The 21,429-nt window shown below is 39.7% G+C and overlaps 2 protein-coding genes and 1 long non-coding RNA gene across 7 annotated transcripts in view; 1 reads left to right on the top strand and 2 right to left on the bottom strand.

Moving 5' to 3' along the window:
* Window positions 1-13,984, bottom strand: part of LOC134660838 (hepatic leukemia factor) — a 132,909-nt gene extending 118,925 nt beyond the window's left edge. For 2 of the 5 annotated variants that reach the window (XM_063516678.1, XM_063516682.1), the window contains exon 1: window positions 13,748-13,981. In XM_063516678.1, the coding sequence (XP_063372748.1) occupies window positions 13,748-13,847 (100 nt within the window). In that variant the 5' untranslated portion in view covers window positions 13,848-13,981. Of the gene's footprint in view, window positions 1-13,747 lie in introns of all 5 variants that reach the window. The other 3 variants (XM_063516681.1, XM_063516677.1, XM_063516680.1) reach the window with 3 other exon arrangements.
* The window catches only part of LOC134660854 (uncharacterized), an 848,341-nt gene that overhangs the window by 727,287 nt on the left and 99,625 nt on the right, over window positions 1-21,429 (top strand). The gene's annotated exons all lie outside the window — the stretch shown is intronic.
* Window positions 17,232-20,604, bottom strand: LOC134661256 (uncharacterized). Its single transcript, XM_063517243.1, has 3 exons — window positions 20,334-20,604; window positions 19,446-20,165; window positions 17,232-17,922 (listed from the first exon to the last, which is right to left on the bottom strand). The coding sequence occupies exons 1-3, from the start codon at window positions 20,545-20,547 to the stop codon at window positions 17,234-17,236; spliced, it is 1,623 nt and encodes a 540-aa protein (XP_063373313.1). The 5' UTR covers window positions 20,548-20,604; the 3' UTR covers window positions 17,232-17,233.

Genomic DNA, 21,429 nt, shown 5'->3' with positions numbered 1-21,429 from the left:
GCATATTGCTGATTTGTTGGGGCAGGTCCCCGCAGCGAGTACGGGTGACCTTGCCTCAAGTTTCCAGGTCTTCGCCGGGATTGGCGGTTTCATGGTGTAAGTCAAGTAAGCGATTTTATTCATTCTTATTAAAGGTTTTTATATATTTTGTGTACTTGATAAAGGAATCGAGTGTGTCCTCTTTCCCTATAATGTGTTCTATAGTATACGGTTCTATGTCCTGGTGTTTTCCACAAAAGGTACTTAGTATTATTTTATTAATAACTTACTTCGAAGGTTTGTTGCTAGCGCTGGCAACACACATGAATGGGGAGTTGCCGTCTCAGCGTCAAAATGTCCAGGGAAACTCAAAAGGCATCCATAGACAGCGTAGGCTGCGTAACGACCCTGCGCGAAAATAGGGGAAGAGAATACGAGATGGTCATTGCATTACAGCCATTACTTACATCACAGTCAATTACTAGATTGGATTTTGATTAGTGTAGTGTCAACTAACTGGCAGGATTAGGGCTATAAATGATAAACATTTTTTTATATGAACTTCTATTGATTTGTAAGGCCTTTTATGGTTTGATGTTTTTAGTATTTAAGTTCCTAATATATAAATGAGACTTTAGTTAAAATATTATTTCTCAATTTGTATCTATATGTATTTGTATATTCGAATTAGGCAAATACGAGAAATATGACAATGTTAATGACGGTACAAATTCGTTTCAATTGCATACGATGTGATTAGCGGAAGTCCTTCAGGACACGGTCATTAGCGTCGGTCGCCGGCGCTGCGCGGCACGTGCTGCTGCGAGCTGAGGGCCTACCGCGAACCACGTTCGACGTGTTGCCTCTCTGTCGCACTTGTAAATTCGTACGTAAGTGTGACAGGGAGGCAACACGTCGAACGTGGTTCGCGGTAGGCCCTCTGGATTGGACGTCATTTTAATGTCTACGAGACTCTCCGAGATCGTAGAATACGGAGTACGAGTTAAGACCGGATTTACGTAGAGATCTTTACACACAGACGTGACATTTATTCCTTTGTCATGTTCCAATTGTTCTAGCAAAGCTTTCACACTTGGTCAAAGGGTGTTTGTTGTTTTTAAACATTTCCACAGTCGGCCATTGGATACCGCGAGCTTGAGCAGCGCGGCGCAGTTGTATACAAGTACATTATTGTACCTACCTATAGCTGACCTGACACGACCGAGTACAAGGAATTAAGTCAGTTTGTAAAATTATTTCGTCGAAGATTACACACCATCATCAGGGCTTGGAACCGGAATTGATCCTAAACCTTTATATTATTTCGTTCATTAATAAACCGGTTAATTGATGGAACGCAAACTTTAAAATTTAGTTCTCTGTTCTTACCGATTATAGATGAGAGAACAAAATGTTTTTGTTAGGTATCAAGAAACGAAACAAATTGTTGATTTCCGACATTAACCGGTATTATACCGGTTACACGGAACCCTAAAAAAGGCATGTAAAACATTTGTAAACCGATGTTTATATCGCGTGGTAAATTTAGAAAGTAGGTTTTTTTTATTTATTTAGAAAGTAGTTATTCAAAAGCACTGAAAGACAGCATGAATAATTTCTATAATAGATATTTATATCTGAACTCGAACTTGCGTCGTCGAGGGATAATGATGGGAGTGCTATATCAAGTTTATTTACGTCGGATTTCTCCCAAGTTGTTTCTTAATTAGTTTCGGCCTATATGTACCTACTTGTGCTTGATGATATCCACATGGTGATAATTGTGATAAAGAATCGGGTATAATGTCGTTAGCTATTGTTACCGTATAATATGAGTTACTGTCAGGTCACTCCGGAACTATTTCAGTTGGATAATAGGTATATATAACTAATAGCGTCTGCGTGTAATGATGATGTTGATGATAATGATGATTGACAAAAACTACCCTATGTCCTTTCTCGGGTCCAAACTATCTCCATAGGTATCAAATTTTGACCAAATCAGTTCAGCGGTCTTAAGCGTGAAGAGGTACTTAACCTTTTCGACGCCAAAACAAATGTGAAAGCACTCACTCATACGCCAAGCCGTTTTCTGCAAGACACCGAATGATAGGTCTAGGGATGTTACTTGTAACTATCGATACTAAATATTATTGACGAACTTAGTGTAAAATGGACCTACGCATGCTGTGTTCATATTATATTCCTTTTAATTTCTTTCAGTTAAACACTATGACATTTGAGTTTGTACAAAAGGGACACATGTTAAAAAAAAATAGATAAAGTGCAAAATGTTTTTAAATGTCAAAAGTCTTTATGGCATTGACATAAAGAGGAATACATTTTCTATAGGTATAAATAAGTTTGACACATCAGGACGCTGAAGTGCATTATGGCGGGTAGATGATTTTGAATGTTGATTTTTTGTAATTGCGAAAAAAGTAAACCAACATTTAAAAGGATTTTAATATCAAAAGTAGATCGTAATTTATTATCTCGATTAATATATAAGAAAAGCTTTTATATTGATGTAGTGCCGTATCTAATCGACTCCGAGGCTAATCGTCACAATAATCCTATGGACAACGCTAGGGAAAACGCTATATTCTATCAGGCTTTAAACCTCTTTCTTCGAAAACATATTCATCAGGTACAGGACTTTCTAAAATTCGCAATAACTCTTCAGTATCCATGTCTTAGTAAACCGATATGTAATAAGATAAACGCCAGCACTACCAATAATTGAAACGTCTCATGCGGACTCATTTATCGGTCAATGGCGTAGGAAATGTAGCAATATAGTATTTTCCCTATATTATGTATTGACAAGAGAAGGGATGCGACATATTTAATTAACAAGCGAGAATTATATATCGGTAGTTCCATTTTCAACACATATATTTTTTACAGGATATTAGCACAAACGTTACTGTAATAAGGAACATTATAATTATCGAACATTTAAATTATTAAGTACAATTTAAAGTGAAAAATATTGTAACGAATGCAATTAAATATTGTAACGAATTTTGCGAAACATAATTACAATATTAGATTTGAATGTCTTGCCACATCACTAAAGACGGATTAATCGGTCAATGGCGTGCGAAATGTGCCATAATTAGACTAACATCAAAGGTCTGAAAAAACCACGAATTTCTATTTAAATACACAACTAAATTGTTAATTTTACTTAGGAACAGGAAGAATATTTATTTAAATATGTTATACTTACCCAAAAGAAGATTCTTTTTTTGGACCTTTTTAAACGCTATTTTTGTGACGACTCATATATACGTCATTGGCGTTGAACCTGCGGTGCCAATATATCCGTCTTTGGCGTGGAAAAGGTTAACAGGCGTTTTCTAAAATAAATATTGAAAACCTGATTCTCACAGATCCTGGTGCTTTTGGGTTCTTTCAACTCAGAATAACTAGCATATTCCTGATGATAAAAACATGTCCCAAAAATTTCTATGAAAATTGTACATTCCACTACGTCACGTCCGTACAAGTGAAAAATGTTCTCATACTATAACGTGACGTAATGGAATGGACATTTTGGGACATCTTTTTTTAATGGCGGGATGGAGAATGCTGTCGATTCTGAGTAGAATGAGCCCAAGAATGTCCAGATTTGAAAGAATTAGGTTTTCGATATTTATTTTAGAAAAAGCCCTAACAGACAGACACACTTTCGCATTTATAATATTAGGTAGTATTACCTACTAACACATAATTAGGCGCAGATTAGTCTTCTTTTTCCTTGCGTTATCCCGGCAGTTTGCCACGGCTCATGGGAGCCTCTGGGATCCGCTTGACAACTAATCACACGAATTGACGTAGGCACTAGTCTACGAAAGCGACTGCCATCTGACCTTCCAATTTTCTGAGTCTGGTTTCCTCACGATGTTTTCCTTCACCGAAAAGCAACTGGTAAATATCAAATGATATTTCGTACAAAAGTTCCGAAGAACTCTTCGGTACGAGCCGCGGTTTGAACCCGCGACCTCCGGATTGAAAGTCGCAGGCTTTTACCGCTAGGCCCCAGCGCTTGTCAGATTATGCTTGTCTTTATTATGTTCAAATAAAATAATAATTAGAAATATCGGGTATGTAAGGTAGTATTGTAGATTAGCCGTTTACCCGCCGGCGATGGATCCTAAGGAGTCCCGAGGGGCTCATGCATAATGCAGGCGCATCCGGCTGCTCCCACGCTGAGCCGGCAACCTGATTTTATTGCTACTCTCGCTTACTCTACTCATTCTAATACTCTTAACAGATAGATGGAACGTTTTAACGTAACAGGCTCTATGGTTTGCAACTTTACACAAGTAATATAACGTAATTTATTTTGTACATGTGCATAGGTAGAACCAGCTAGTACTAATACTACCCATTTAAAATGTCTCATCTACATATTTGTTAAAAAAAAGTAATAAGTACCTATAACCACGTATACGGAGCAGTTCTGTAAAAAACCTATTCCTGTTAAGTGATTAGTGTCGTTTAAAGTAATTAGTGGGTAACTGTCGACGGGCCACGTGTGAGCGCGATGGCTAGCTCAAAGAAAAGGATTATATTACAAGTTGATTGCCGATGAAGCATTACGCGAATGAATCGATCGCGCTAGCCAGATAACGAGTGTGCTATTCGTAAATTAAGCGATGTACATGGATGCCTTTTATTAATGTGTACGTTTACGATTATTACGACCTTTGGAGACATATGAACTATATACCTGCCCGTTAAATTGTCAATAAACGTTTGAGTTTTAGAGGCGAACCTGGACTGTTGTAATGTAAGATGGTGTAAGCCGTGTAAGACGCAAGCAAATGGCAAAAATGTGTTATTTTAGCAAATTTGCTTGGCAGCGAAAAAAAAGTAAGAGAGATAGCATGTGTTTCTTGCTTTCGTTTGTATTGCTGACTACTCATCCAAAACATGCAAAACTACAAATACCTACCTACTTATTAATTTCGCCAAAAAAATTGCACCACTTCCTAGCCAAATAAAGATACCTACACTCATAAATCATAATAAACTAATATTAGAAAAGGCGCATACTGAGTATTCACAAGTTTAAGGATTCGAAACTCTACTTATACTCCTAGTAGTCCTAGAGCATCATCAGAGTCCTAGCTAGAACGTAAGGTTTTATTCACAAACATTTATTGGATAAAATGCATAACTGAATTATGGATATCCGACGGAATACTACTTACGTATGTCCTATTCCTATCAAGTAGTCGGATTACCAAGCCGTAACATCGGCGAAGCAGATAGGCCGCCGGCGGCGCGGCGCCGCGCGGCGCTGCCGACGCGCTCGAGCGGGACATCGATCCGCCGCACTAACAAAATAACACCTTTGGGAAGTTATTAGCAACGCCTATACCCTATTACCACCGCATCGCCCCTGCTCAACCAGTTTAACTGTATCGCCGCCACGACAATGATTTAATAAAGTGTCATCAACGACATGTCAAAAAATTTACGTAGATAACCCGTATAACATATCAAGTCGTCGCGTGTGGGGCACGAAATGTACTGACTTTATATCAAGTCAAATGTAACATTACGCACATTACGAATCTTGAGGTTAAGTTATGTACTCGGGCGGTTCAAAGAGCATCTGAGATGTTCATGGGATATTAATTTCGGCAACAGGCAAAACTAAAAAAAGTCTGTATACACTCGCGAGCAGAGAAACGGAATCACATCACATGTTTGGCTCCTACGCTCAATAACTATTCCAATTTTCATGCAATCCATTTCAGTGCATGTGGCTCGCACTACTAAATCAGTAGTTAGGTACGAGTGAGATACCTACTAGGCTACTGCCTACATTGCGAGCGAGTTTACACAGTCACTAGCTACTACAGCAGCGGTACAATCGTGGTAAGAGTTTCCCGAGAATTTTGTGTGACAGGTGGAACCTGACTGCCTACTCGTACCACCATACGACACACCGTACGTCTTCGATGCAGACTGAAGCAAGAATCATAATTTTATAATAAAATAATATGTAATGTTATTATACTTATTATGTTACTATAAAATTATGTTTATATTCCCAATCCCAAAGGACTGAATTCACTTGTATATTGTTTATCACCGTTTTACGTCCCGGATGGTTTTTATTAAAGAATAGTGAGTGTGTGTGTGTGCGTAAGGTCAAAACATCAGGATGTGACAGAGGTGGATACTGGATGGACGGGCGCCAAATCGCATTCAGTAACGTGCGATGGCCAATAAAATAAAGCATGGTGGAATTTTAAATAGTTACTCTGCACTTCGCTTGCACAGGCTTAACTTATTCTTGTTCAAACTTCATTAAAATTCAGCAAAATAAAACTCTGGATTTATGTAAACAAACATTATACATATGCCTATTGTTTGTAGATAGACTAACATCGATAGTAGATGTAGATAAACATCTTTATAGTTATTTATTAGAAAACATAATAACACTCAAATGAAAACTTATAAATAAAAAAATTGGTCTAAGTATGTAAATAAACTAAAAATTTAACAAGAATTGCCGATACATCCATGTGATATTCTGGGCAATTGGAGGATGTACAAGGAGATAAAGACAACATGCATTATGCTCTTTCGAATGTAATATTTAAAGTACATACTACGCTTAAGATACAAGGGATTCTCGCAGAGGCAGGACCGCAAGCAGCTAGGCTTTTAATTAGAGAATGGGTTAAAAATGTATTAGTTATGCTGTTATATTTTGAGTTGGTATGTGTTTAGTCTGTTTTTCCATTTAAATATATTGAGCTTCTGAAGTAGTGTCCTGATCCGTTAAGTACTCCCCCGTGTGAACAATTGGGAGAAAAAACGTCCGACTAATGATGATGAACTGACCATGAAAACGAACTGTACAAAAGCCAAAAACATTTATTTATGTATGTTAGGAACACTTCATTTAACTGATCTACGTCTATGGAGGATCGAGTTACCCGACTTCAACCGAAAGGTCTAATCTGTAATCTGGATGGAGGAGCGAGCTGGCGCATAGAACCGGCAGCGGCCGGTTCATACACGCGCATTCAAATTTAACTGATCCGGCCTTTGGCCAGACCAGTCTCCAGGACAGACCATTTGGTTTAACGGGTCAATCATGTTCAATTACTGTTTACGTACATAAATCATTAAATATTCTCTTAGTTCTAATTAACGTTTATTTTCCAGAGAAATGATCGATTTTGTGTCCTTACTGAAACGTGCTAACATAAATTTTGTAACATGATTCAAAAAGTAAGAATGTAGGTAAGTCGAATATACCCTTCAAAACTGATCAGGAGACTGGCCTCCTGGTACCAGATTCAACTGAAAATACTTGGGCGATTTCTTCAAAACCGTTTTTAACACGTTCACAAGAACACGCTAAATGTGTTCATTTTGTATCAGAAATAGGGCGCATGGCACTGAATATGTAAATTTTCTGTGAGTATACACGGGGGTCAAATCGGTAGCATAAGGGCTTCTATCATTGGCCTTCGTTTGATCCGCACTGAACGAGACACCCTGGATAAATATCTTTGATGGAAGGCGTGCCTACATATTATTGAACACCTGCAAACAAAGAGATCACTTGTGTCGCCATTGCATAGCTTAAGCTTTGAACGGGGCAGCGCGCAGTCATTGAATGGCCCATTCTGTGAGAGACTGCCGTTTGATGTTAAATTGAGCATTGCAGGCCACTGTATGCCAAGCAGCGCATTGCCAACGGCTCAACTCGCCAGTGGGAGAGCCGGGCCGGTGCCAGCCAGCCGGTCTCAACTGAACATGCCGTACGGCACACGGTGACAAAATCTACTATATTAGCACATTTTATTCACATTATCATCGTAAACAGACACTAAAGTACATTTTAGCAATGGCAATTATTTTGGCAGATAAAAAAGTAAGTAAAAAATAAGTAGTAAAAAATGCAAAAATAATTAGTAACTTATGTCACCTTCCTCCGCAGTCACGTTACAAAACGTATGTTAGCAAGTTTCAGTAAGGACATGAAATCGATCATTTCTCTGGAAACAAACCGTTTTGAAAGTAGACTAACTTTATGTAAAACAGCCGTAACAATTATTGATTAACACCTCGTCATTGTAGCGTAGGCTGGCGTCCAGGCCCAGGGCGGTTGCCTACTGAGCACACCCAAAATAAAACCGGGTAAAAAATAAAGCTGTATCAATATCGTACCGTAAAACGTCTAGTGGCGGAGGCGGAGCTTCAGGAACTGAGCTTAGTCATGAACCAAAGTGTGTCAAAAAGCGAGGCCGAATGTCGAGTACCACCAGGGTCGGTCGCGGCGCGTTCCTTTTCGAGGCCCAATGCAGAGTTGTATTAAGAAAACAGAGCTCGGAATTGAAGGAAGCGAAGCCGATGCATGATTATTAATTACTCTCCAGAAAGGAACATAGGGAGTAAGGTTTTTAGTTGCATCATCTTAACGTATGATGCGCACAATGTAATGGTTTGCGTACTTTGGATCTATGGTCCAAAGAACCAATACTTTCACTATAAAGAAAAAAATCTGACACTACTTACCTAAAGTGTCTTAAAAGTTACAGGGTCGTAGACTCAAACAGTAAGCGTAAAATTTTACGAAGTCTGATGGTCGAGCTGTGCTGTGAAGAATAGTTGTTGTTTGTCCTAGGGCACCCCGGAGGTGCATAGGGCCTCCACAAGATCCTTCCACGCCTTCCTGTCTTGAGCAACCGTCTTGGCCTCGTTCCAGTTCAGTCCTACGGCTGTCAGCTCGTTCTCTATGCTGCGCCTCCAGGTGTGCACAGGGCGTTTGCGGGCTCGCTTCCCGCCCTGAGGCCGCCACTCGAACGCGATACTGGCGATGTTTGTATCTCCTCTTCGCAGGGTATGACCGATCCATCTCCACTTCCGCAGCGCTACTTCTTGGGCGACCGGAGGTTGTCGGCACATACTCCACAAATCCTCATTTCTTATGGTCTTCGGCCAGAATATGCGGAGAATCGACCGAAGGGACTTATTGACAAACACTTGTAGCTTGTGTGTCAGCCCCTTTGTCACTCTCCACGTCTCACAGCCGAAGAGCAACACGGACTTGACGGTGGATTCGAAGAGGGAGATTTTTACGCGGCGAGTGAGAACGTTTGAGTCCCAGACAGGCTTGAGTTGAGCAAATGCAGCTTTTGCCTTCTTAATTCTGCTCTCGACGTCTTCGTCTGCACCTCCCTGACATGTTAGTGTACTGCCGAGATATACAAACTTGGAGACTGATTCAAGGCGATCGTTTTTGAGCAATAATGGATCCGCACAATCTGATTTTACTCGCATGTTGACAGTCTTCCGTCGGTTGATTCGCAGGCCCATGGCTTCAGCTTCCTCTTCCTCGTGAAGAATAAGTGTCTTAATTAAAAAGGCGAACATGCCCGGCCTCGGAGCGAGTCCACTGTCCAGCACGCACCAAGTTTAGGAAAATGTCGAAGTCGTCCTGAGCGAGAAAACGAAGGGATTCAGATCGAAGGTCATTGGCCCCCTACTTAAGCACCAGATTTTTATTATCAGACAGACATTATATATCAGACAGGTTCTGGATTCTGGTTGACCAATCTGAATCTGAATGTGTCAGTCAGTATGAATATGTTAGGTACCTTACAAACTCTCCTAAGATTAGAATTTTGGTCATACTAAATCATCGCATGTGTGGACGCGGGATCCTCGCATGGACTATACAGCCACGAACGCAAGTGTCGTCACCTGGATCTTACACGGATGGGATGAGCAGGCCTATTATTATTATTATTAAATCTATTGGTAATAGTGTCACGAGGAGATTACTATAATCATCATATCGGACCCGCGGCTAACCACGGTTTGCGGCTATCAATAAGGCGCAACAGATAAGAAGCTACGATAGCGATATCTAAATAATACAATGATTAAAATCTCAACATACTCGTTATTAATATTGAATTTAGCCCGCTAATTAAGTGTTTCAGTAGAACTATTGTATGAGAAAATATACAGTTGTCAGATTTATATACATGTATTAGTTTAAAATTAAAATAAATATAGATGGTCAACCAAATCTTGTGAGTAAAAAAAGGCGCGAATTTCAAATTTTCTATAGGACGATATCCCTTCGCGCCTACATTTTTCAAATTTGCCGCCTTTTTCTACTGACAAGATCTGGTTGACCAATTATAGTAAGATATGTACATTAGTAACTCTTTACACTTTAAAAATCTGATATTTAAGTAGAGGAAAGAGGACTGGGTGTGCGAGCTTCTGAGCTCGTATGACGTATGTTTTTAGGCATCGACTAACAAGAGTGCAAACAACATTATTATTTTGACATTGACCAAATAGGCTAATTTTATTTTCAAACACTATTTAAAAAGTGCTAAGGTTGTCATATTTTTGGGGTTCCGTACTAAAAAGGTACTAAAGGAACCCTTATGGTGCGACTCTGTCCGTCCGTCCGTCCGTCTGTTACATTGCTAAATATCTCGAGAACAACTGAAGCCATAGATTTGAAACTTGGAATAGGTAGTTATGAACAACGCTAACCCAAACACATTGAAATTGGATTTTTTATTTTATTTAAATTAATAATGGAAAATGCCCAATAACAAGAGGGGGCAAAATTTCAAAGTCTAGTTACTAGGTCGAGTGAGCTCACTTTGAATATTACAAAACCAATGTATAGAAAAAAAATTGACTTATATAAAGGAAAATGTCATAAAAAAAGGAATAACACCAAGCTTTAGATTATTCTATTTTTGGAACATTTCCCAAGTTAATCATACGATATCTTAAGAAAATAATTGGAAGATTTGAGTCAATTTCTTTTTCAGTAGTTACCAGTGGTAAAAGGAGGGAAAAAATCCCAGTAGTTACCACTGGTAATAACTTGGTGGTAACTAGTGGGAATAACCCACTTTGCTCACTTTAGTTGAGACCTTAAGGCTTCGTCACATTAAAATTACGTCATTCTTTAATCAGTTGCTATCGGGGGCTAGATAGTTTATTTACCCGTCTATATTTTTCGGAAAATAATATTCTTAATACTTACTCATAAAATACTCTATGAAATTAATAATTTCGGAAACCACCTATATACGCTAATCATAAGATTTTAATCTATTTTATGCGAAAATGCCATACTTCATTTTGGAATAAAGCTCAAACTACTGTTCGATTTTTATCAAGCATAGCATGGCATAGCTTAGAACCACCGCATTGAAATCAGTCTATCCGTTTGAGAGCTACGATGCCACAGACAGACATTGGCGTCAAACATATAACACCCCTCTTTTTGCGTCGGTGGTTAAAAATATTGTCACACTGCCAATTATAGAAGCATTTTAGCACCCACACAGTAGTCAGTAGTACCTAAGTATTGGTTAGTAAGCAAGATTTTTTTACAAAATGCATAATTGGGTAAAGAATGAACCTTGCAGCCGGTAAACAAACTAACAATTCCTTCCCCGACGATTTGAGCTCGAGGCGTGTGAGTACCGCGACGGCTGAACGTGATTAATTGCACGCTGAATGAATTGTTGTTCATTGCACATAAGACCTACGAGAGCCGAGCTTATGCGCTAACACCGGACTTTAGAAGCGGACATAAATAACTTACGTTCTTTAATGTCTACCCACTCAAGTAAAGTCAAGGTAAAGGCTTTAAAACGCACACGACAAATGGATTGGTATTATTAGTCAGTAAAAAAGAATAAGTAGTATGATTTATATACTGGGTCACCCAAATCTTGTCAGTAAATAGGAACAAAAAAACTATACTCATCCTTTTCTTTTGGGTGCTAGTACTAGTGTAAGACAAAAATAGTATGATTCTCTCTGTCTATGTTTGAAATCAAACAGACCTTTGACACACTATATGTAAAATAACAATGTGAAATTTGTTATAATGCATTCACTGCCAGCGCGCAAGCTACGCGCTTCTCGTGTCGATATCATTAATTTTCCGATAGGTATGTAGCAAAAAGCGCCTACAAACAGAGAACCCGCCTAGCGAATAACTGGATGAATGTGGTAACGTGTTGAGCTCTAGATTATTGCCAGGAACTTACTGGTTTGGTAAATGAGCGTCCAGTAGGAAGAAGCCAGGACTCTTTATCTTTCTCGACCGAATAGTGATAATACGCAATGCGTCAGCGGCGCTTTCCTTGGACTGTCCGTCCGGTCAAAAAGTAAAACACATCGGAGCATTCCTAGCCGCAACGGCGAGTTAAATATAGGCAGCCAGTTATCATCGGGAGTGTTCGAACTGAATTTCAAAACCAGGTATTCACATTATTTATGGCTTTATTCTTAGAAATAGCATGAATGTAGTTTAAATTTTAACCTATTTTTCGTTTTAACTTTGTTAAATTTGCATTTTAAAAGCGGCTGGGTACTTTGAGTTCAGGAAAACAAGAAAAGTAGCACACGGGAGCAGTGCCTGCGCCCGCGCGGACACAAGTGGCCCGCCATTCAAGCGGCTGCATCCATTTATTACAAGGTTGGCGACGTACGGCCATAATAGCGCTACAAAATACTCTAACTAGTTTGTTACGGTAGTACTTAATACTCGAGTCTCTATTTATTTATATTACAACGGCAGAAATACAGAGTGTGCATATTTAATCAGTCCTGCGTACAATTCTTAGAATGTATTTGGGTAACTACCTAGAAGACTAGGGTCGTCTACATAACCATCTACTACCTGGGTAAAATTGTGATGTTTAGATACATAACGGTCAATGTTTTTTGAATAAAAAATATATATTCGGTATACCTATAAACTAACCGTAACTATAATAGGTGCATATATACCAGCGATTTCAGTCACAAAAATGCAAAAACTAACAATCGAGGACATTTTTGACGCATTGGTAGAGCAAAACGAACTCGAAATCTATTAAAGGCATATATATATATAAATAGAAAACACTGACAGCGCATTGACGTAAATCGCAGACTATTTTTTAAAACACTATATTATAATAGTATACAATCTAAGTATGTACCACAACTCATAAAGCAAAATACTATCATGTTTACCAAAGAGATAGAGGTTGCGTCAAGTTACGGAAGCCGCGCGATGTCATACCGATGCTATCACTCTGCGAAAAGTCGCGAGTTTGACAGTGATTCGGCTTTAAGACCTAAGGTCACCCTGTATCGATCCGGCACCAACCCGCGGCAGCTGGAGACCGCACCACGGCACCCCTCTCGCTTCCTCTCCGTCTCCGCAGTACAACACCACATATTATTGCACGCACATAACTACCTACCCTTCAACAAAACAATACGTCGAGTTCCTAAATAATTCTTCAAAACGTCACACGACATCATCAAAAGGTTAACTAATTTCTTAAAACTCTACGATCGTAACACTTCCATTCATCCGCAGGACGAGCAGTGGTGTGTATATATATATCTGCTAAGTATAGACATCGTTTATATCTAGATAGATTTCGAAAGGGGCTGGTCGCGGGTTTATCGAACCTGCGGCAGCTTCAATGCGGCAAAATGTAGGTATCGTCTTGTGGGGATTCGTTGGGATAAGTTGCCGACCTTGACGGAACGTAATCGGGGCCCAGTGACCCAGTGCCCTGAAGCTGCAGCGGGCACGATGCGCGCCGGCCGCACGCGCCCGCCGAAGTGAGGAGCGCGTGCGAGCGCGTGATGCGCGCCCATACCACGCGCTCTACTATATCCGTCATTCTCGCGCTCAAGCTCGAGGGTCGAAACTATCATATTCACTCACCGTTTCCGTTTATGAGAGGGTAGTCGTCGTCGTGTCGGCCGATGTACGTCTTCAGCGGAGTGTCCGTGAGGGAGGGTGAAGACCTGTCCCTGTCGCTCATAATAAGCACTTGAACACCGACTCGAGACTCGATACAACAACACTGGACGGGGAGACGCGCCGGTCCCGCGCTACTGTCGACCACGACCGACCTCCGGCCCGCGGCTCGCGCGGCGAATAAATACACTCGCGCTCGACTCGGCGGCCCTCGAGTCTCGCGCCGTCGCCGCCGTCGCCACTATCGGCACCCGGCGGCGAAGCGCGCTATCAATCTCGACGTAGCGCCCTCTTTCCGGGCGCTCCTACTACACTTACACGACGATAGATGGCATTCAATATCAACCCGGTATATCTATACTTATTATATTAATTATTAGTCGTTATTACATCAATGTGGCGTTACACTAGTAAAAGGTCCTTATGATCCAAGTGTATAAGGACCCTTCTCTGTGGGAAGCCACAAATAGTCACGGAGGGCGGTTATCACACTGTATTGCTCAAACATCGGAGCGACGTGCGAAGAATCGCATCTAGTCTAGTGTGGCAGAGCAGAGTAGAGCGCTGGAGTATCGATCCAGAGGCCGTGAGTTCAAGTCTCACCCAAGACAGTAATTTTACCACTTTTCAATTTATTCTAAGTTTAAAGGATAGTGTTTTGAAATCTAACTTTTACAGACAGCAAATAATAGGGCTAAATACATGATAAGATTAGTCTCTTTATATGTTTGTAAATAGTGTATTAAAGTTAACAGATAAACGTACTTCGAGAGCTGAGGCCGCAGGGAGCGATTGTTGAGTATGAATTGGGTCCACTGTGCTTCATGGTAGGGGTCGATGGAGTCGGGGCGCATCGTTGGCAAGTCGGCGGCGTGAGCGGGCGCGGGCGCGGCCACGGCGGTCGCCTCCTTGCGGCTCAGCAGCGCCTGCAGCTCGCGCTCCGCCGCGCTGCCTTTCGTAGCCTGGCTCGACACCGCATCTACACAGGCCATGTGGGCTTATCAACAGTAGTCCCTGTCACAAGTTATACAATATATTCCACGCTGAAAAACCGTTCTTTCAGTGGTACAACTGAGGACGACATTTAAATCCCCTAGATTGGTGTTCTTACAGTATCGGCCAAAACAATTATAACCTTTTCCAACCATATTTAATCGACATTATATACCGTCCACCACCATATAATAAATCCGAAAGCTCTAAGAAATGGTTTACAACATGTTAAAAACAATTACTCTAAGAAATGGTTTACAACTTGTTTACAACATGTTAAAAAAATTACTACTAGTTAAGTACCTATATAACTGAAGACCACAACTTCTACCGCGGTATCCGGAAAACAAGATCCGTTCTATAGAAGAGAACGATACGATATTGTACTAGATACCTGGTAGTTTAGATTTCAACTAGATATCTTTTGCAGCTCAATTCGGGCAACGAATTTCGAAATCGTTTTGAGATCTAATAATACATAACGAAACGTTTTAGACATTGTGGACATCGTTCAAGAGTAGAGTCTGTGCGGAAAGAGAAGAGTCGTGGAATGTATTGCGCCCCATACATTCCACGACTCTTCTCTTTCCGCACAGACTCTATCTCCAGAATCGCGGAAATGTCAAATTTGACAGGCTAGATCTTAAAAATATCGTTGTCGTATCTTGGTGATGTCTAATAGATATCTAGTTCAAAATCCGAATCGGGCCCCATTTTAATATAAAATGGGCATATTCAGAAACCGTGTAAGTAATTCAATCTACGTAAATATTAAATTCGACTATCGTAAGGGTATATCACTAGCAGCGGGCTCAGCACGGTTCCATTTTTATCCACTATCACTAAGCCCGTCACTTTCGCACTTACATACTTGTTAGAACGTGACAGGCATGGTGATATATGACAAAAATGCGACCGTGCTGCTAGGGCAGGATTCAAGTTAGACGTGAAATTCGAAATATTTGAATAAAATTACTAAAAGGGTGGAGTTTAGATGTTATAATCTATGTAGATTGTAGGTATTGTAGGTGGGTGACATTTATCAAAAAAAGTAATTTATATTGCTCTGGTATTCCTATACTTCATCGTGGCAAATGAGCGCAAACTCAAAGAGGTTGCGTTGTTGTAAAATTTCGAGTTACGGGCTTCCGACACGAGCCTCTCGAGCCTGGGCCCGGAGGAGGAGCCCCCGCCTAGAGAACCTCCCCCCGCCCGAAGTCGAGCCGCGAAAGAAACCTCGGCTGGTGAAACAGAAGACATGTTATTAACGTGCCGTAGGTTATATAGGTAGGTACCTTCTTATTTTTATTTTTTACTCTTACGTTAGCTACACTGCCTATGTTTGTTTCTTTGTATATTTGATTAACATTTTGTAACTAAAATTCTGATATCTGATCTGATCCAGTTGAAATTTGGAGTAGAGTAGACCGAGGCGAATCGGATCACAGGGTGAATCGAATCATGATGAAAAATCCATTAATATTTGAAATATTGCGTTGATATGAGTGCACTAAAATAGCGCTGTAAATATCTTATGTTAGCCTGCGATGCCAGTTCATAAGTCATAAGCAATATTTTCAATATCATCACATTTTTAGTCTGACCCGATTCGTCCTGTGATCCCATTCGCCTCGGTCTGATATACCTTCGCAATTCCGATGACAATACAATAATATGCTAATATGGACCTGATCAGATGATGCAGTCGGAAGGTATACAAAGGAAAACCTCTATGGAAGAACACAGACACATCGAGTTTCGGCTCATCAGAACGGTCTCGAGAATTACTGGATAAACATGCAAGAGAAATATAAATTATACAGTCAGGAATAAAAGTGTGTGTCAAGGAACTATGTTCCGTTTCGTACCTTGTAGCAGTACTATTGTAAGCCTTGTAACAGTGACAATATTATGATAGTCACTGTGAAATAGTTGGTACATATATTCAATTCCTTGACTGTATATTTTGCGGGCACTCTGGTTGTCAAAATTTAACGGTTGACATTTCAGTTAGGTAATTACCACAGAACGCTCCTTTCAGCGTCATCTGCTATAGCTGGCTATCAAACTCGGACGCACGATATATTCTTACTAACTTTTAGTACACGCTATCTTTTGTATTGTCTCAAATCGACTAAGTCTTACAGTAGGTACCTAACATCAATGTTGTATAAGTTGTATATGTAGGTATACTATAGGTAAGTACAAGTGTAATAGGCGGGAATCAAAGGGCAAGTAATATTTTATTAGAATAAAAAAGTGCTCTTATTCCATGTCTAAGTAAAATTACTAAGTAGTCTGTATGTAGGTACGTTTGCAAATTGTCGTTCGTTTACACATCTATTAGTGTTTAGTACGAGTTCTTACATTAGGGACTAAGCGAAAGTAGTAAAATGTATGAACTCGCACTAATCACTAATCAATGTGTAAAAAAATCTAAGTTACTCAGAGGGTGAATCAAAATACCCAGAATACTGAATACGCAATCAATGTACAACCTATGGTTCGCAACAAATATATATATGAGCTGTGCGTGTGCATCCAGACCGCACCGCTCTCATCCAAGAGCGCGATGTCGACATAGTCACACACGGTATCGTCCCAGTTCTCCATCAGCTCGCTTATATTTCTCGCGTTCGCAACTAACTTGTTCCTCATGAAACGCTTCACTTTTGCAATGCGCTCAGGAGATTCTTCTGCGATGTCTCTCGCTCGCAACCACGGTTCCTGTGTAACGGGCGGCGGCTCTACCATCACTACCGTTTGCAACCTTTCAGTTACCTGGAGCAACACCGGGGGCTTATCCTTCAATATTTCATCCTTGACACTGTCTCTCCTTTGGGCTTTTTTCATAATAGAGAGTTGTGACATTTCAGCTAAAGATAACTGCTTGGACATGTTCACAAACGCCGTGATATTTGCGAGTACATCTTTAGAAAGCGGAGCGAGAGGTTCATCGATACCGGTTGTTGGTGGTGAAGGGGTGGTAGTGTTGTCAGTGGTGTTAGCAGCCGAAGCGTCGCTAGGTTGCGCGTTGGTCAAGATCTCTGCGTATTGTTCCACTTCTTGCCGAGGCGTGTTGTAGAAGCGGCGGCGGAAGCCGTCCTGGAACGACCAGCGCCGCGGTGCGCCTGCGCCCGTCCTCGCTGAGCACACACAAGCCGACCGTTAGGGCATTCCGTTTTCCAAATCAGTATAATGTTTAACGCGACTAACCCGATGGCACACAACAGAGAAAAGTGGATGCAATAAAATTATAATGTACTTAATGCAAACTTAAGTTATTTTAATAGTTGTAATTGGTAAATACCGTAAAACTTATAGATTTTTTTGTTTTCCTCAACAGACATCCCTTAATCTCGGCTCCTGACTAACTAAATAAAACCAAATGAGCGATGACTTGAATCTACCTTCATAGCTCTTTATATTCGTACTCGGATACTTATCCGTATACTATACAGTATGTAAACTAATGAGTATGAGTAAATGTTTTTCGTTAGTTTACATACTGTATATTAATTTATGGATATTAGTATAGCTAGGTAACTACATACATAGGTATTGTTAGGTTAACTGGACTAAAGTACTACCAGAAATATACCTACTAAAATTTATTGCTTCTTGATACCAACCGGTTCAAATGATGCTCTACAATATAAAACTTTGTACACCTCAATAGAAGAAAAGAATACAAAAAAACAGCAACGCAAGTAGAGGTAAACAGGCGGTCTTATCACTAAAAAGCCATCTCTTCCAGACAACCTTGCGGTCTGTTTAGTTAACTAATCATTCCTCAATCGTGAAATTTAACATTTTTAGTGAGTCTCTAAACTGGATCCTTTAAACAGAGGTTGACGATAAAGATTGGGTAATGGTATGTATTTAGGATACATCTTCTTTTGGTAGGTTGAATTGAAGGTAGAAAATTTAGTAAGCTTACATAAAATCTGTTTTTATATCCCAGATAATAAAATTTATTTACTCAGTATTAACCAGTTCATATGATTGTGTATTAATATAATACCTCGATTGAACTTATTGATAAGACAATTAGGCAATGTAGGTAATTGTCCTTCTAATTTTGTCTGGAATATAAAAACAGTCTAGGTACCTACTTACAAAATATGATAACCAGGGGTCGGACAAAAAGTGCGGATGACGTAAAAATGACGTAATCTTGCACACAGGATGATGTTTGAGTTTGTATTTAAACTTCCGTGTGACATGTAGTAACAAAGTAGTATTAATGAAGTAACAAAATAATCGTAAATAAATCCATGGAATTAATAATACAGGTGGTAGGGTGATGTAGTGAATAAAATAAATTTCACGAAACTTGCCACAATATTCGAGTAAAGATGACATTTTAGAGCGTTTTCTTATACATTAGTAAATATAAATTTTAGCTAAATATAATCGTGAAGATACAATAGCTAAACAATAACGAAGTCAATTTATTGTTCATCTGATTGACAATGTGGCAGTCAAAAACGTACTTACTCATTTCAAGTGGCGATATCGTTTAATAAAGAGGTTGATAAGTGATAAGTGATAATTGTTTATGAAAATCAAAAATACTATTTGAAATCATCCTATAAGTGGTTTGACGTCATCCGCACTTTTTGTCCGACCCCTGATGATAACTCTTTGACGAATGCTTTAAGCTTACCTGTTGTGCTTCGGGCAGGGAGGTTTTTAATTTTTTCGATCCTGCTCATATCGTTGTAGTCTACATATTCAGTGTTTTTCTTTTTAGACTTAGGCATAGGCGCCTTGTGCCTGCTAGACAATGGTGTTTCCGAATCGTCGTTGTCTTCGCCTACAAATTTGTAACCGGGCGGTCGGCTCCTTTCTGTGAGACTGACGTCATCTGGTTCAATGTTCGGTGTGTTTTGCAACAATTCCGGTTCAGTGTATATTGGATCATCAAGTTTTTTTGCATCTTTACCCTGTCTACCCTCACTCTGGTCATCATAATCCGAGTCTCTCAACGCCGCAGATTTGGGATAAGATTTTCGTCGAACCTTTTGCCGTATGTCCCTACGGACAAATTTATTTTTTTCGTTGTTGGAGCCAGAATCATTCTCTTCCTCAAGGTGATCAAAAGGAGCTTCGTTGTCTTTATCATCTTGAGCTCTTTGATGGATGTTTTTCACGTTACGGCTATTTTTTGATCTACGATCAACAGATTCTTTCGCTTCTATTTTATTGGTATTTCTCGGCCTTTTGTTACCTTTTTTATTTTTTGGATATATTTCTTCCGATTTAAAATTATAATCCGCATCGACATCGTCTATTGCTATAGTCGTAGGCGCTTTTCTTAAGTTGTTATTATTATGGCGTATTTCATACAAATCTTCATCCTGAAGAGTTTTCGGATTCCTTTTATCTGCAACCAAATGAGATAGACATGAATATATTTTCAAAAGGTTTTTGTCCTCAATTGTTATAAATCATAAGCATTAAGTATAAGTACCTACCTACAAATACATAAAATAGTAGTTGGCCTACTTACTTTATAAACTAATCAGTAGTATATACCTAGTGAGGATTTTACCATTAGATTCTTGATCATAAGTATTGTAATCTATGGGGGCAGCAAGGTCTGAGCGGTCGCGATAGTCGTCAGCGGGTCCTCGATGGTCGGAACGGGCATCGTATTGGGTGTCGTACTGGGGCATGCGGGCAGCCGAATAGTCGGCGTAGCGCGGCGGGCGGCCGGCGTCGGCGCACAGCGCACCCGCCAGCGCTAGCAGCAGCCAACGCGCCATCGCGTCGACGCCCTCCAACTTAGCTGCAAAAACTACTAAAAAATGCAATGTGACTTTAAAATTTAACACTATAACTGTAGAGACATTCTTCTAAGAAAGAATTATATTTCAGCTACTACTGGCATGTTCTCTGACCGGCCATGATTGATTACATACATTTCAAAGAGGTCGTATACTAACTAAATATGTATGTATAGTTGGTCAAAGCAAATTGTCAGTAAATAAGAACAAAAAAAACTATACTCGTCCTTTTCTTTTAGATGCTAGTACTAGTGTAAGACAAAGATAGTATGATTATCTCTGTCTATGTTTGAAATGAGACAGTGCTTTGACAAACTATAGTTTTGAGTAACGAGAAAGCGAAATATTCTAATTTTAATCTTGAGCGTAGCGAACGGATCTAAGGCATCAAGTGCAAAAATAGGTAATTGGTTGCGTGTGGCACATACAACTTTACCCCTAAGCAATAAGAATCTAAGGTTTATAAGGGTAAATAGTTCTTTTTATTTGTTTTACAAGGGGGCAAAGTTGTTATTTATCCCAAGATAACGAAAAATTCCAAAACTGAAGTACTTACGAGCGTAGCGAGAGCAACGGCAAAGTTGCAAATTTCCGACTTTTACTTTTATTATTAGGTAATATACTTAGTGTGTCAAAGGTCTGTTTGATTTCAAACATAGACAGAGAGAATCATACTATCTTTGTCTTACACTAATACTACTAGTACTAGCACCCAAAGGAAAAGGATGAGTATAGTTTTTTTTGTTCCTATTTACTGACAAGATTTGGTTGACCCAGTATACATATCTAATAAAAATGCAGGCCAATAACACACTAAAAAAATATATAATAGTTTATGAGTTTGACGCTTATATGATTTTC

Source organism: Cydia amplana, chromosome Z (assembly GCF_948474715.1).
Source record: "Cydia amplana chromosome Z, ilCydAmpl1.1, whole genome shotgun sequence".
NCBI lineage: Eukaryota > Metazoa > Arthropoda > Insecta > Lepidoptera > Tortricidae > Cydia > Cydia amplana.
This window is presented reverse-complemented; position numbering and strand designations above follow the sequence as displayed.